The sequence below is a fragment of the Talpa occidentalis genome, unplaced genomic scaffold (genome assembly GCF_014898055.3).
Source record: "Talpa occidentalis isolate TD23 unplaced genomic scaffold, MPIMG_talOcc4v2.1 talOcc4.9, whole genome shotgun sequence".
Taxonomy (NCBI): domain Eukaryota; kingdom Metazoa; phylum Chordata; class Mammalia; order Eulipotyphla; family Talpidae; genus Talpa; species Talpa occidentalis.
Window position 1 is genome coordinate 41,315,852 of NW_023605305.1, and position 13,831 is coordinate 41,329,682.

At 33.2% G+C, this 13,831-nt stretch overlaps 1 protein-coding gene across 1 annotated transcript in view; it reads left to right on the top strand.

Annotated features, from left to right (window-relative positions):
- The window catches only part of COL24A1 (collagen type XXIV alpha 1 chain), a 260,287-nt gene that overhangs the window by 55,467 nt on the left and 190,989 nt on the right, over positions 1-13,831 (top strand). Inside the window, exons 9-11 of the mRNA XM_037499346.1 lie at positions 4,310-4,363; positions 5,649-5,693; positions 12,480-12,533. Coding sequence (XP_037355243.1) covers positions 4,310-4,363; positions 5,649-5,693; positions 12,480-12,533 — 153 coding nt within the window. The remainder of the gene's footprint in view (positions 1-4,309; positions 4,364-5,648; positions 5,694-12,479; positions 12,534-13,831) is intronic.

A 13,831-nucleotide genomic window follows, 5' to 3' on the forward strand; every position in this document is an offset into this window, starting at 1 on the left:
TTCCAGATTGATTTTCACTATTTGCATTCCATGTTCCAGAATAGCAGTTCTTAAACTATTGCAGTTCAGAAGGCCTTTGAGAATCTCATAAATTATATAATCCTTTCCCCTAAAAAAGTCATAACCATGCACTTTCTTGTTTATATATAATACACACCCCTGGCAGTGTTCACTATAAACATATGTATGTATTTGTAAGGCAAAATAGTTTGGGAATTTGGTGGATTTTGATTGTTATTCATTCTTTCTCTCTCACCAGAAAATATACCAGAGGGAAAAATAAAGCCATATCTTTTGTTGTTCATATAATTTGTAGTAAGCCAGTAAAGCAATGGAAAGAGTAGAAGCTTAGAAACTAGAGTGCTGGATTCCATTATTGGAGATTCAGTGAAAGCCTCAGGAAACCCTAATGGGGGCTCCTAGAAGACATGGATGGTTCCTAAAGGAAAGATATAATGGAAATAAAACCAGTGTTCTCTTTTATTCTCCTGATTCATGTTAAGTGGACTAGTACACTGTTCAGTCCTCGAGTCACTGTTTTTCAAGATTGCTAATTGTTGGTCCTGGTAAGCAGAGTGATGTACGTTTCTGTAACAGCTGTAATCTTGGTTTCCTAAAGATCAACCATGCTGAAAAACATTTAAGCATTTATGAGAAAAGTCAGAAGTGTGGGAGGGATTAGACTCTGTGGAGGAAACATAATTTTGAGAAATGTGTGGCCACCAATGTAGAAGATGTGGTACTTGTCAAATTAGTGAAGCATAAGCGGTGCTAATACTGGCCTGCTCTCTAAGCTGGTTCTGTGGCGGTGTGTTACTGTTCTGAGGGTGGTACACCTTTCCTAAGGGCTAAAATCAGTTTCAAAGGTCAGAAAATGTATCTTAGCATCAATTCTTGCTTTCTAGTCTACTTGTTTTCATAAAGAGAACAATTAAAGGTAACCTTGAGGAACAACTAAAATCATTTCGCACTTTGAGTGGAAAAGCTCTGGGCATTAAAAGGAGTGTAACTAATTTTCTAGAAGACAGTCACGTATGCCAAATGTGTAAACACCTATAAGTTACTGAGCAAGCATTTGGAAAAGGAGTTATATCATCTTTGCCAACTCTAACAATAACCATCATTTACTGAGACCAACTGCTACTCCTATTAACTACAGCTTTTAGTAGTATAATTATTTCTTGAATATTTGTATGTGTTAACAAATTTAATGCTCAGCAACACTAAGAATTATTGCAGTTACCCCCACTTTCAAACACATTGTTTTCTCCACACAATAACCTGTGACCTACATCATCTTTTTCTATTTACTAGAGAGTGCTGAGATATGGAGAGGGACCCACATTAGCCGTGCTGGGATTCTCAGTGACACCTACTGATTCAGGGAGTGTGCTTTCATGCCTAAGTGAGAACTTAATGGGTACAGGAAATTCCTGTTCTGAATTTCCCCAGTGCCTAGAAATATAACTTTGTGTCTAGATGACTGTATACAAACTATAGATTTAAGTGAACCAACATTTTTTTTAAAGATTTATTTATTGATGCATACAAAAACTGGAGTACAGGCCAGAGGTGCAAAGGGGTGAGAAGGTTCATCAGACACAGAGTGGGGAGCAGAACAGGCAGACAGCTGAAATACACTGCTGAGGGGAGCAGGGGTGAGTCAGGAGAGGTCTGCTGCACCATGTGGGTAGCTCCCTGGGGATCAAACTAGTGCTGTAGAGGCTGCAGATAGCTTCACAGCACTGTGCTTAACCTAACCAGGAATGCCCTTTCATGCCACCAGGGATGCCCTGAACCAACAGTTTTTTGAAACCATTTTTAAGTGCAGAGTGAATTGAGTCATGATGTTTGTTTTGAGTTTCTTTTGCATTTCTGTGGCTGTAGCAATGCTTTTGAAGTATTGTTGGCTTAGAATATGTTTATGCCATATAAAGACTACACCAAATGCTTACTCACTGTCCTTCCCATAGAGCAGAACTTAGCTGCTCAGTGTTGTTCTGTTGTGTATGCTCTATGGTGCTCGAATGTGCTAGAGTTCTCCAGGTTGTCTTAAAACCTTCTATAAAAATCTAATTAAAATCAGATTTCATCTATATTTTAGAGTAGATTGATAACCCCTTTAGCTGGTTTCATTCCTTTCTATTTGCATATCCAAATACAAGGGCTGGTGATTGGATGTGGGCCTGTATATTTTAGAATTGGTTAGGTCATGAAAGGATGGCTGTAAATGGACTTGAGCAAATCTCATGATTAGAGGGATTTCCCTGGAATACTCTGGGAAGTTATTTGTACTTCAGACCTACACTAGGAAGAAACCTGGAATGGTGGTCTCTGGAGTTAGTTAAATCCTGGCTTCCCACTTACTAACTTAGAAATTTCCAAGGTAATTTGATCACTTTGACTCATTTTACCTTTGTATGTAAGGATAATGACACCCATCTCATAGAGCTTAAACAGATTAAATAAGAAAATACATAGAAAATACTTAAAATAGGGCCTCCCTGGTGGCGCAAGGGCTTAAGACACAACCTATGAAGCTGTCTGCAGCCACTGCAGCATGATTTTGATCCCCGGCCAGGAAGCTACCCACATGGCTCAGCGGACTTGTACTAACTTGCCCACTGCTCCCCTCAGCAGTGTGTTTCAGTCAATCTGCCTGTTCTGTTCCTCGCTCTGTCTCTGGTGAATCCTCTCAACCCCCACACCTCTGGCCTGTACCCCAGTTCTTATATGCATAAATAAAGAAATCTTCAAAAAAAAATACTTGAAATAGTACCTAGCACATGATAGGTGCTTAGTTGATGTTATATGTAATATTAATAAGGTAAGGTAATATTTAATATGTAAATATGATTTCTGTAATTCATAGGATATAACTCTCCACATGTAGACAAGAATTTGGCAATCCTCAGAAGCCACTATGAAATTGTCCATTGTCTGACAGATAGATGTATACAGATGTGTGTGTAAATGTGTGTTTGTGTAAACACACATATAACTTTTGTAAGATTGCCTGAGTTCACATCTAAGCTATACTGTTTACTCATTGTGACACCTTGGGTAAGTCTCATAGCTTTGCTGTATCTTACTTTTTTTCATGCGTAGAAATGGAGACAGTGGTGTTTGCTTTACAGCAATAAAGTAGATGTAAAGTGCTCGCATCATGGCTGGCACATAAAAAAGTACTCAGAACATCCCCATTTGCCTTTTTTGGTCTATTCTTTATCTTGATTTTCCAAATATTTAGGATTTTGAAAGTGTTTATATACATAAACTGGAGGTTGCACTCTTCTGTCTGCTTCAGAATGGAGGGGAAAAGCGCTCTTGTCTTTTATTATATCTTTTAATGAATTTTATGTAATAAGGAATCTATAAAACATTGCTGTCACTATTTGAGGTGAAGAAAAGGCAGCACAACACATTCATTTGGCATTTCCTTGGTTCAATAATTATTTAACAGTTGATGAATGAATAAAGTATTAATGGAATGGTTTTTTTAGTGGAGGTATTTCTTGTCACATTCTCACCCAGTCCTGCTCCAAGTTTCCTTGAGTCCACAGGTCAGTCTTCCAATTAAGAATAAAAACTTGTCAATTCAAAGAGTTTATCATTCAGTTTTTTGTGAATTTTTGGAGAGACCTGTGTCATGATAAAGGTATTTACATCTTAATATCTGCCTTAATCAGACTTGCTGTAAGTTTACCTTATCATAAATTTGTTTTTTTCCTAAGTTCATTTTATTTTTTGTATTTTTTAAATTGAACTAGCATTGGCTAACAACACTGTATAAGATTCAAAAGTATAACTAGATGCCTCTTCAGATGTGTTACCACAACTCTTCCCTCCATGGTATCCATCGTCCTCCAGTAGTCTGTAAGTTTACCTTAGAAAAGAAAAGCTTGGTTTTGCAATTGACCACCCCTCCCTTTTAGTGTTCTGGGGCCCATGATCAGATAGTTAAGGAGAGTTGCAGGATGATTGCAATAAGAAATTTAAAAAAATACTGGTTATTAAGAAATGTACTAACTCTTTATGTGCCATCCTTGGTTCTTTTGTTATTACTAATAATTAATGTCTTTTTCTAAGGCCCCGATCTAACAGCTTTATTTTTATTAAAAGTTGCAGTTCATTTTTGCTTCTAATAGATAATTTCAGGTAGATAAACAACATGCAGTACTCTTTATATTTTTATGGGGAAAACATTTTTTTCAAATGTAGGTATTATAACTGTGTCAATTTTTTCTTTTCTTGGGCTTTTTCTTTTTCTTTTCTTGACTTTATTGTGGTGTTTTATTTTTCATTTCAGGGAATTCCAGGGTTTGCTGGTAATATTGGTTCACGTGGCTATCCTGGCAGGCAGGTGAGGTAACTATATTTACACCTTTCCTTTTATGTTTTCATTAATGCATCACATGTTCTAACTTTGAGAGTTAATGTTCAAATTATAATTATTTTATTATTAAATAATGAATCACTTATAGCAAAGTAATTTCATAATCAATTATAATAAGCCTTCAAAGATTTTATTGTGGAATGTTTTGTTTAAAATGGGGGTGGAATCTCTAAACATGTTTCATAGGATGTATAGTAGAACTATCAAAGTTACAGTGGTCTAAGAAGATCTAAAAACAGCCTACTGCTGCTTTTATAAAACTGTGCACTGACTAAAACCAAGTAATGGTAAGTGTTAAGGCTCTCTATAATCAGCATCATTTTAAAATAACACAGTTGTAAAATATGACTTGGGAAATAAGTGGCAGTGCCATTTTATTTATACCAATATATAATATATATATTATATAAAGGGCAGTACCATTACACACACACACACACACACACACACATTCAAGTTAATATAATATATTTTATGTAATAAGGAATCTATAAAACAATATTGCTGTCACTATTTGAGGTGAAGTAAAGGCAGCACAACACATTCATTTGGCATTTCCTTAATATATATATTATTATATATTATATATTATTTTATATCTATTAACCTGAATTCAGGCCTGTATTTTAAAAATTCATTGTAATCATTTGGTGTTTAGTTCCCTCTAATTCCAAACTTTCCAAACTATTCCATGCAGGCTAATAATAGAACAAATTTTCTCTTCTAGGTTACAGAATTGAAAAGTTAATTTATTGTTACAAAACTCTGTTTTAAGGTCTTTATAAATATGTGGGTTATTACATTAAAGTTTTACTACCAAGTTATCTTGGTTATCTGAGAAATATAAAATATACTCAAACATGGACATTAATATAAAGTTAAAAATGTATTTCTTTAAAAAATACATTGTAGATAAGTTTATTAGAAGTTAGATAAATTTATTAGAAGTATCTTAGAAATCAGTTTTGTATAAAGAACCTAATGGAAAAAATTTTTTATATCTCAATGTGTCATCTACTTTATTTAGATATCTAAACTATATTTGTGTATAGATTATGTACAATGTCTCTTGGTTCTGAGATTCTAATGTTTCTTGAACATGTTTATAAGCTTCAGTAAGTAAACAGAGCTCTGAATTTTATACTTTTGAAAATATTCTTTTTTACATGCCCTTTTTGTTAACTGATTATCAACAACTTTATCTCTTTAAAAGGTACTGCAGAATGATGATAATGTCTTTTGTTCACACTAGGGTTTAGCTGGAATAGAAGGTAATCCAGGTCCTAAAGGTGTACGAGTAAGTAAGCATTTTCATTTTTATTTTAAGCATGCTTGCACAAGAACAGAATGAAATATACAAACACCTGTCATTTGCGTATTTTCTTACGTACTTTAAATGAAATGCAAGTTTGTTCTGAAAAGAAGTGCAGTTATTTGTTAGGTACTTTCACTTTCCTGGCCACAGAAGCAGTCCTAAGTCTTAAGTAATCTTTCCCATTTATTTCCAGCTCCTAGCATAATGTCAGAAGTTGAATATGCTCTATAAACATGAGTAATATTATTTATATATGAACATGTATAGACCTAGGAAATCATAATGAAAAAATATGAAGTCAGAAAATTCATATTAGTACAAGGCTGAGATTATATGATAAAAAAACTATCTGAAGTAAAGAAATGTCTGCCAAGAAGGAAATAAGCTCATATCTTAAAAAAGATACCATTGTACTTCCAAACCATCAAAGGAGTGTTAGCCACTTTTAATCAAGAAGGGAGTAACCAAAAAAACCTCTGTGACATGTTATATAATGTACTAACAGATTAAAATTATAGGTGGTTCTAGGAAAAATGTGTAAAAAGTAAAATTTTTTTTTAAATGCTATATTTTTGACAGCTATTTCCTAGACTGTACATCTGTGTCTTATATTACCCTAAAATAGGTCTTTTTTAAAAATTTAATTTTTTTTTTTTTAATATGCAAGAGCTGGGATATAGGCTAGAGGCGGTAGGGTGAGAGGATTCACCAGAGACAGAGCCGGGAGCAGAAGAGGCAGACTGAACGAAGTACACTGCTGAGGGGAGCAGCAGGCGAGGTAGGAGAGGTCTGCTTGCCATGTGGGAATCTCCCTGGCCAGCCAGGAATTGAACCCGAGCTGCAGAGGCCGCACCACCGGGGAGGCCCTAAAATAGGTCTTTTGAAATAAGGAAAGCATAGCATATTTAAGCAGTCTATGCTAACAAGACTGCTTTAAATTTTTAAAATTCTTAAAACATTTAAAAATAATTTCATATATATTTGATTCTGCCATCAATCCTGTGAAGTAGGAGATCAGATACATTGTCTTTATGTTACAGATGAGAAAATAGCAAGCTAAAAATTTTACATGACTTGGCAAATGCATAACAGCCAGAAGTAGAACCAAGGTCTTCTTACCCTTAACTCTGCACTCTTTCTGAGTTCAGTTTTACCCTTGTATTAAGTGAAAAATGTGATAGGTGAAAGTCATATTTTCTGTTAGGCATTGTACTAAAAGAACATACTGACTTGGATTCGTGAAGCAAGAAAAACTTAGTGGTCAAGAACATGGGCCTTGAAATTAGACAGACCTGCATTCCCCCAACCAATCCTTCTTTTTAGATTTGTGGCTTTGTATGTTTTTCTAGCCTCTGTGCTTCATTTTTCTTAACTTATTAAATGATAAATAATGAAATTTGCCTGTCAAGTATTTATTAGAATTACCTGATCTTAATATTTTTAAAGCATAGTGCTTAAATTAGCACATGGCATGTACTTTCCATGAAGATTTTTTAATTAGTAATTATTGGAACATGAGAGTTATTTCTGTGCATGAACTAGTAATAATACAGGTGTTAATTTGCCACTGCAGTTTTCTCTTGCAGTATTTTTTCATCTTTCAGTAATCTTTAACTTTTCTCAGTTCTTTTTTTGCCATTTTTTCACTATATTATACAACATTTTGTTGTTTTTCCCCTTATTTATATAACTCTTTTAAGTTGTACTTTTAGGTTTTAGTGGCCAGCTTCATGGAAACATTTTTTTAAATAACAAACTAAACTTTTTTTAAAGTTGATTTAATTCCCTAGTTATTTTAGGAGATTATAGCAAAGTGATAAACAATTAAAATTTACATAGAAATTTATATATTATGGATATTTTTCCACATATATTTTACTTTATCTCGAAACTTCCTATAAAAGTATAGGAGGAATCAGAAGGGCCATTTCTCTGTTTCAAATTTACAGAGTCAAATGAAATGTAGACTTTCATATTAACTCCAAAAATGGTTTAAAAAGACAAGTATCAGAGGAAAACACTGACTAGATTATGCTTTTCATTTATTTTTTGATTATTTATAATGTTGGTTTATAACATTGTATATGTTTTAGATATAGGCTTATACTCTTCAAATGTATGTTAGTATATCATGCCCACAGGATGATTTTCATTTAATTTGTGTCCTGTTTCTGGATTACACAACATGCTATGTCCTGTAAATTAGTATTTTTTGTAGATCACATAATGAATTATCTTTGGATTGGCACCATATGCTTTGTATAGTAATATGCTCAGTGTCTCAAACAGAAGTGTAAAGGCCTCTTCTGAATTTTAGTGGTGCTACTAGTGACAGAAAATTGCCTCAAACTGTATATACAATCTTCAATCCAAAAAAGAAAAGCATATGTGTTATTATTTTTTATGCTTTGTTTTATTATACATTAAAATCTACTTCAGTGGTTGTGTTTTCAGAATGGCCACAATCCCCTGTGATTTCTTTGGTGGCTGATATTTTATTTCTGATAGAATCAGCACATCATCTGTCTAAAAACTTTCATGAAAAAGCCTACAAAATTACTCATGGTATTATTGGTCCCTTTAAAATCTGTGCTTGTAAAATTTTAGTTTGTTCTTCTGCATGCTAAGTTCTAGAGAGGTCTTTTCAACTTTTGAATTCTCAGTTGGTTATTTAGTTTACTGATGAGTGTATACCAATTAGGGTGTCCATTCATTTTATTTATAAGCAAAATTCCAGTTGTATTTATGAAAACAAAAGTTACATGTTTTTAAACATGCAGCCATCTGTAGCTAATGATTTTGAAAATACATGTAGCTTGTCATCATAATCCTAAATGCTTCAGTATCAGAAATACCTTTTAGATGTTTCATTTTGAAAGAAACAGTTCCCATTCTCCAGATGCTTGGCTTTCAAATTATACATGTTTTATTTACTCAAGTTGAGTAGACAGAAAACTATCTCTTTTTCATTTTATTTTTTGCTTCTTCACAAAATCTAGTACATTGGGATTTCTAAAGGTGTTTTTTCCTTGTTAAATAAAAGTGGTAACATATACCTGAAAGATGTGATCCTTTACCTCTAAATAATACACAGTGTTGTAAATCAATGTTACTTCAAAAAAAAAAAAAAGCCACTAACTGTGATAACACCTAGCCAGCTTTCACCCTCAGGAACTAAATCACTCCAAAGGCTCTTATTTCAGGCAAATTAAAAGTGATTTGTGAGACATTTAAATTTTATTTTTAATTGTGGCAAGACATGTAATATAAAATTTGCCATGTTAGCCATTTTTAAGTGTAGAGTTCAATGGTGTCTTTGGTTTGCTATAACAAATAAGTCTGAATGACTTCAATAAACATTTGTATCTTGGATTTCCTGTTTGTTTTCTATCTTTGTATCAGTGGTTACAATTGCCTGTCAGTCTAACTATAAACCTTAAAGCCAACTTTGCCTCAGTCCTTGAGACAGATGGAAAGATCTGTTGACCCAGAGTAACCCTAGTGAATTTCATAAACTGCAAGTTTGAGTTTATCTAAACTATCCTTAATTTTTTTAATTGCTTACAGTATAAATTACAAACTTTCCATCATACTATAAAAAGACTTCATGATCTGTCCATAGCCACACTTTCAAGTCCCATCTGTTGCCCACTAACTACACATTCCCATAAAAATACCATTCATTTCATTTTTATTGATTGAATGGTTGATGGCACATTGTTAACCCTGCTTGAAATGCCTTTCCTTTCTTTTGAGAACTAGCCTGAATATTGCCTCCTCTCTAAAACTTTCCTAGATCTTCCTTTCAGGCAAAATTGGTTATTCTTTCTCCAGGGTACCCATTGTATCTGATATTCATCACATCACATATCACATAATTATGTCACATTAAGATAATTATTTATGAAAAAATAATTTCCCCAAAAGCTACTAATTCTTGAGGGTACTGATTTTCATTTTTATCTTTATAAGCCCTGGTACACGATGGGAAGTAAAGTTTCTTTTTAATCAGTGATCCAGATGCATATTCATTCAAATTTGGACCACTGAAAGAAATTTGTAACAAGTTTTCCTACATCTAGTAATTCTGTCTTGAATATATTGTGTATCCTGTCAACAGATATTAGAAATACAGTTTAAAATCAGCCTACAACTATGTTAATCACCCAAGTCAGTAGCTTCTGGTTATCTGAAATATAAAGTCTAAGATTCTGAGCCCCTAACAGCTACATGTCTGTCCGATAAAAGACATTTCCAATGTAAAAAGGTAATGAGATGAACATTAGATTATAGTTAGGGGATTAACCCAAGAAGAAATAACACTCATGTATGCATAAGTTGACAGAGCCACCAAGACCCGTGAGACAATTACTAACAACTAACTGGACATATGAACAATAGCACATCAATACCAACAGTACTGGGGGATTTTAATATTCCACTTACGGCTGTGGGCAAGCAATAAGACAGAATAAATAAGGAAACAAATAGACTTAAATGACCAAATAGACATAACAGATAATCATAGAACAATCCACCTGAAAACTGCTGCAAACACATTTTTTTTTCAAGTGCACATGGATCATTTCAAGACTCGACTGACCACATGTTCAGGCACAAGTCAGTTATCAGTAAAACCATGATGACTGGCATCAGACCAAGTACTCATGCTGACCATATTGCCATAAAGTTAGAAATCAATTTATTACATACAAACAAGAAAAACAGGTGACTAAACAATATGCTGCATAGTAGCTACTGGATAAAAGAGAAAATTGAAACAGAACTTTAAAAGAGCCTCTATGCAAATCAGAAAGTCTACATGATATGAGTCCCAGAATCTATAACATGCAGCAAAAATGGTCTTCAGAGAGAAGATAATTACAATACAGACCCATATTGAGAAATAAGAAAAAAATCCAAATAAACAATACTACACCAAAATCAACTTGAAAGGGATGAACAAGCCAGACCTAAGGTTAGTTGAAGGAAGGAAATAATAAAAAATAGCAGAAATAAACAAAATAGAGACCAAAGAGATTATTTAAGAGATCAGTGAAGCTAAAAGTTGGTTCTTTAAGAAGAAAAACTAGATAGGTAAACCTCTAGCTAGACTAACAAGGAAAAGAAAAGTAAACATTGAACAATTAGAAAAGAGAGGAAATTGCTATAGAAATAGTCTTCATAAGAGATTGCTATCAACAATCATATGCCAATAACCTCAATACAATGAGAACTACAGAGATCATTAAAGTGTTTAGATTGTGACATCAGTAAATGAATAGACAGACCATGCTCATAGATAGGAAGAATCAATTTAATCAAAATGATTATACAATTGTACCTAAAGCAATATATAAATTTTATTCAATTTCCATCAGACTGTATCTTTCAAAGAAATTAAAACATTTAAATTGTATATGGATCCATAAAAGACCTTGAAAAACAACCCAAAAACAACCCAGAGAAAAACAGGTATCACATTACCTGATTTAGTTTTCAAGCAACAGTAAAACAGTATGGTATTGCCATACCAATAGACAGATGGATCAGTGAAACAAAGAAATACACATGCATCATTACTTAATTTATAATGAAGCAGCTGTCATCATACATTTAGAGAGGAAGCTGGACAGCCATATGTGAAAGAATGAAGTTAGATCACTTTCTAACTCCATGTCCAAAAATAAATTCAAAATGGATTAAAGATTAATATATGACTTAAATTATATAGACGAAATATTGACCGTATGTTCTATGACATAAATGACAAAAGTTTCTGGAGACTTGATCATTATGACAAGGTAAATAAAAATAAAAAATAAACAATTGGGGGCCCTCCCTGGTGGTGCAAGGTGTTAGGCACCGCACTATGACGCAATCCGCGGCATCTGCAACATGAGACCGATCCCTGGCCAGCCAGGGAGCAACCTACATGGTGCAGCAGAGCTCTCCTGCTGCTCCCCTTAGCAGTGTGTTTCAGTCTGCCTGTTCTGTTCCCCACTCTGTCTCTGGTGAATCCTCTCACCGCCCCCTGCATCTCTAGCCTGTGCCCCAGCTCTTGTATGCATAAATAAATAAATCTTAAAAAAAATAAACAATTGGGGATAATTCAAATTAAAAAGCTTTAAACAGCTTCAACTTCTTCAACTATAGGGAAGGAAAAGACAAAATGTTGCCAATTATTGCAAAGGAATTTGAGGGAATTATGTGTAGTAGAGCAAATCAGAATGACAAAGACAAATATAGATGATTTGACAGCAAAATACTTATAAAACGTAGGGGATTGTGGTAGAGTATTATTTATGCTTTGCTTTATATAGAAAAAGCATTTATATATATAAAATGCTTTTAATTACCATTTATAAACACTGAGTTCCCTCTATTTGTATCTGCTTATTGTAATTATTCTGTTTGGAGTGTTCTTCATCCTTATCAAGATTTTACCTAATCTGTAGATGTATCAACCTCTTGTTTTATTGCTGTTACATCTTGCCACATTGGAATGAATTTCTTCCTCCTCCTCTTATATTCCTTTGATAACCTTCATTCTGCCTGTATCTTCTATATAAATCAATGGAGAAACGGTTTTGTGTCCTTAATTTTTGTTAACCATTAATATACGAAAAGATTGATGTGTAATTTTGGAAGAAAATCAAAATGAGGGGATATCTTCCTACTTTAAAGATTTATAATTGATATGAAAATGCTTTAATTGGATTTTTTTTACAAATGAAAATAATATAAATATTATTTGCTTACTTTAAGGGTTTCATTGGCTCTCCTGGAGAAGCAGGACAATTGGGACCTGAAGGACAAAGAGTAGGTCCATTTCCAATTTCACTTGTAAGGTGATACACTTATAATATAGAGGAGGGGTCATATACTCAGATGCCAGGCAGGTAATTTTACTGGGTAGAGCAAGTCAGCTTTAGGAAAAATCACCTACCAGAAATATAGCTAAATTTTCTTAAATTTTATACAAATATATTGTTCATTGAAGATGAATTTTTGAAAACCAATTGTATTAAAATACCTACTTATGAAAATATTGTGTTGTAACTCATTAATCTTTAATGTGTATATAAAATCTTGAATGGTCTTGTATTTTGTAATGCAGTATGCAGCAAATCACTTGCCCTTTTTTCTTTGATTTATTAATGGAGGTCAGCTGTTCATAAATGAGGGTACTTATGAATAATGATAGAGCCTTTTGAAAATGGTTTTACTGAAAAGACATAGTCAAGATACAGAATTCTAGCATATTTCATGATATCTAGCTTTTAGTGTCATATGCAAGTCAGTGATTCCTATCTGTGTTCCTTCACTTACAGTGAGACTAATTATAAAAAGTAAATGGAACAATGATAGTATATTTTCATAAAGTTTGAAATTAGAGGTTACATTCAGAAGTTAGCACTCCCTTCTATTACTATTGGAATGCTGCTCAGAACAAAATTTTTATTTATGGAAACTTGATAATTATAAATAAAAGTATATCATATTCTTTGGTAAGTGAATTTTTCAAATATGTAGTTTTTTTTAAGTTAATGAGTTAAATCACTTTTTAAAAAAATTGAGGTAATGTTGGTTTGCATTGTTTGTATTGTGTATGCTACTCAAAGAAGAAATATTTAGAGCTTAAATGTATTGTAATGATAATTAAAATATTGAGTCTTTTTTGGTGACATGAGGTGAAGAATTCCCCTTTGTGGACATGCAGTTCATTTCTTTCACTTGCAAAATTGCGTCAACGTGATCTCACAAGTATCATGTAAAGAACTGAGTTCCTCCTTCTTGACCCAAATGAGTATATATTGTTTACATTGTTAATTACTCTGTTGTTCATGATAGACTCTTTTTTTGATTTTAACATGAATTTATTTTTAGTCATAAAATAAATGAAGTATATATTCTTGCAAAATGTTATTGGATGTAAGGATCCTCTTGTTGACACTCCACCAATAGGAAAACTGCCTGTAATTATACTCACTAATTTTTATCAGTCTATATGAAAATATCAAGACCTGTGTCAAACCATAAATATAAAACCATCTTGCAATGTCTTGCTTATTGTGGGTACCATGTCCTAATACTTTTGACATTTCAAAGTTCTCATT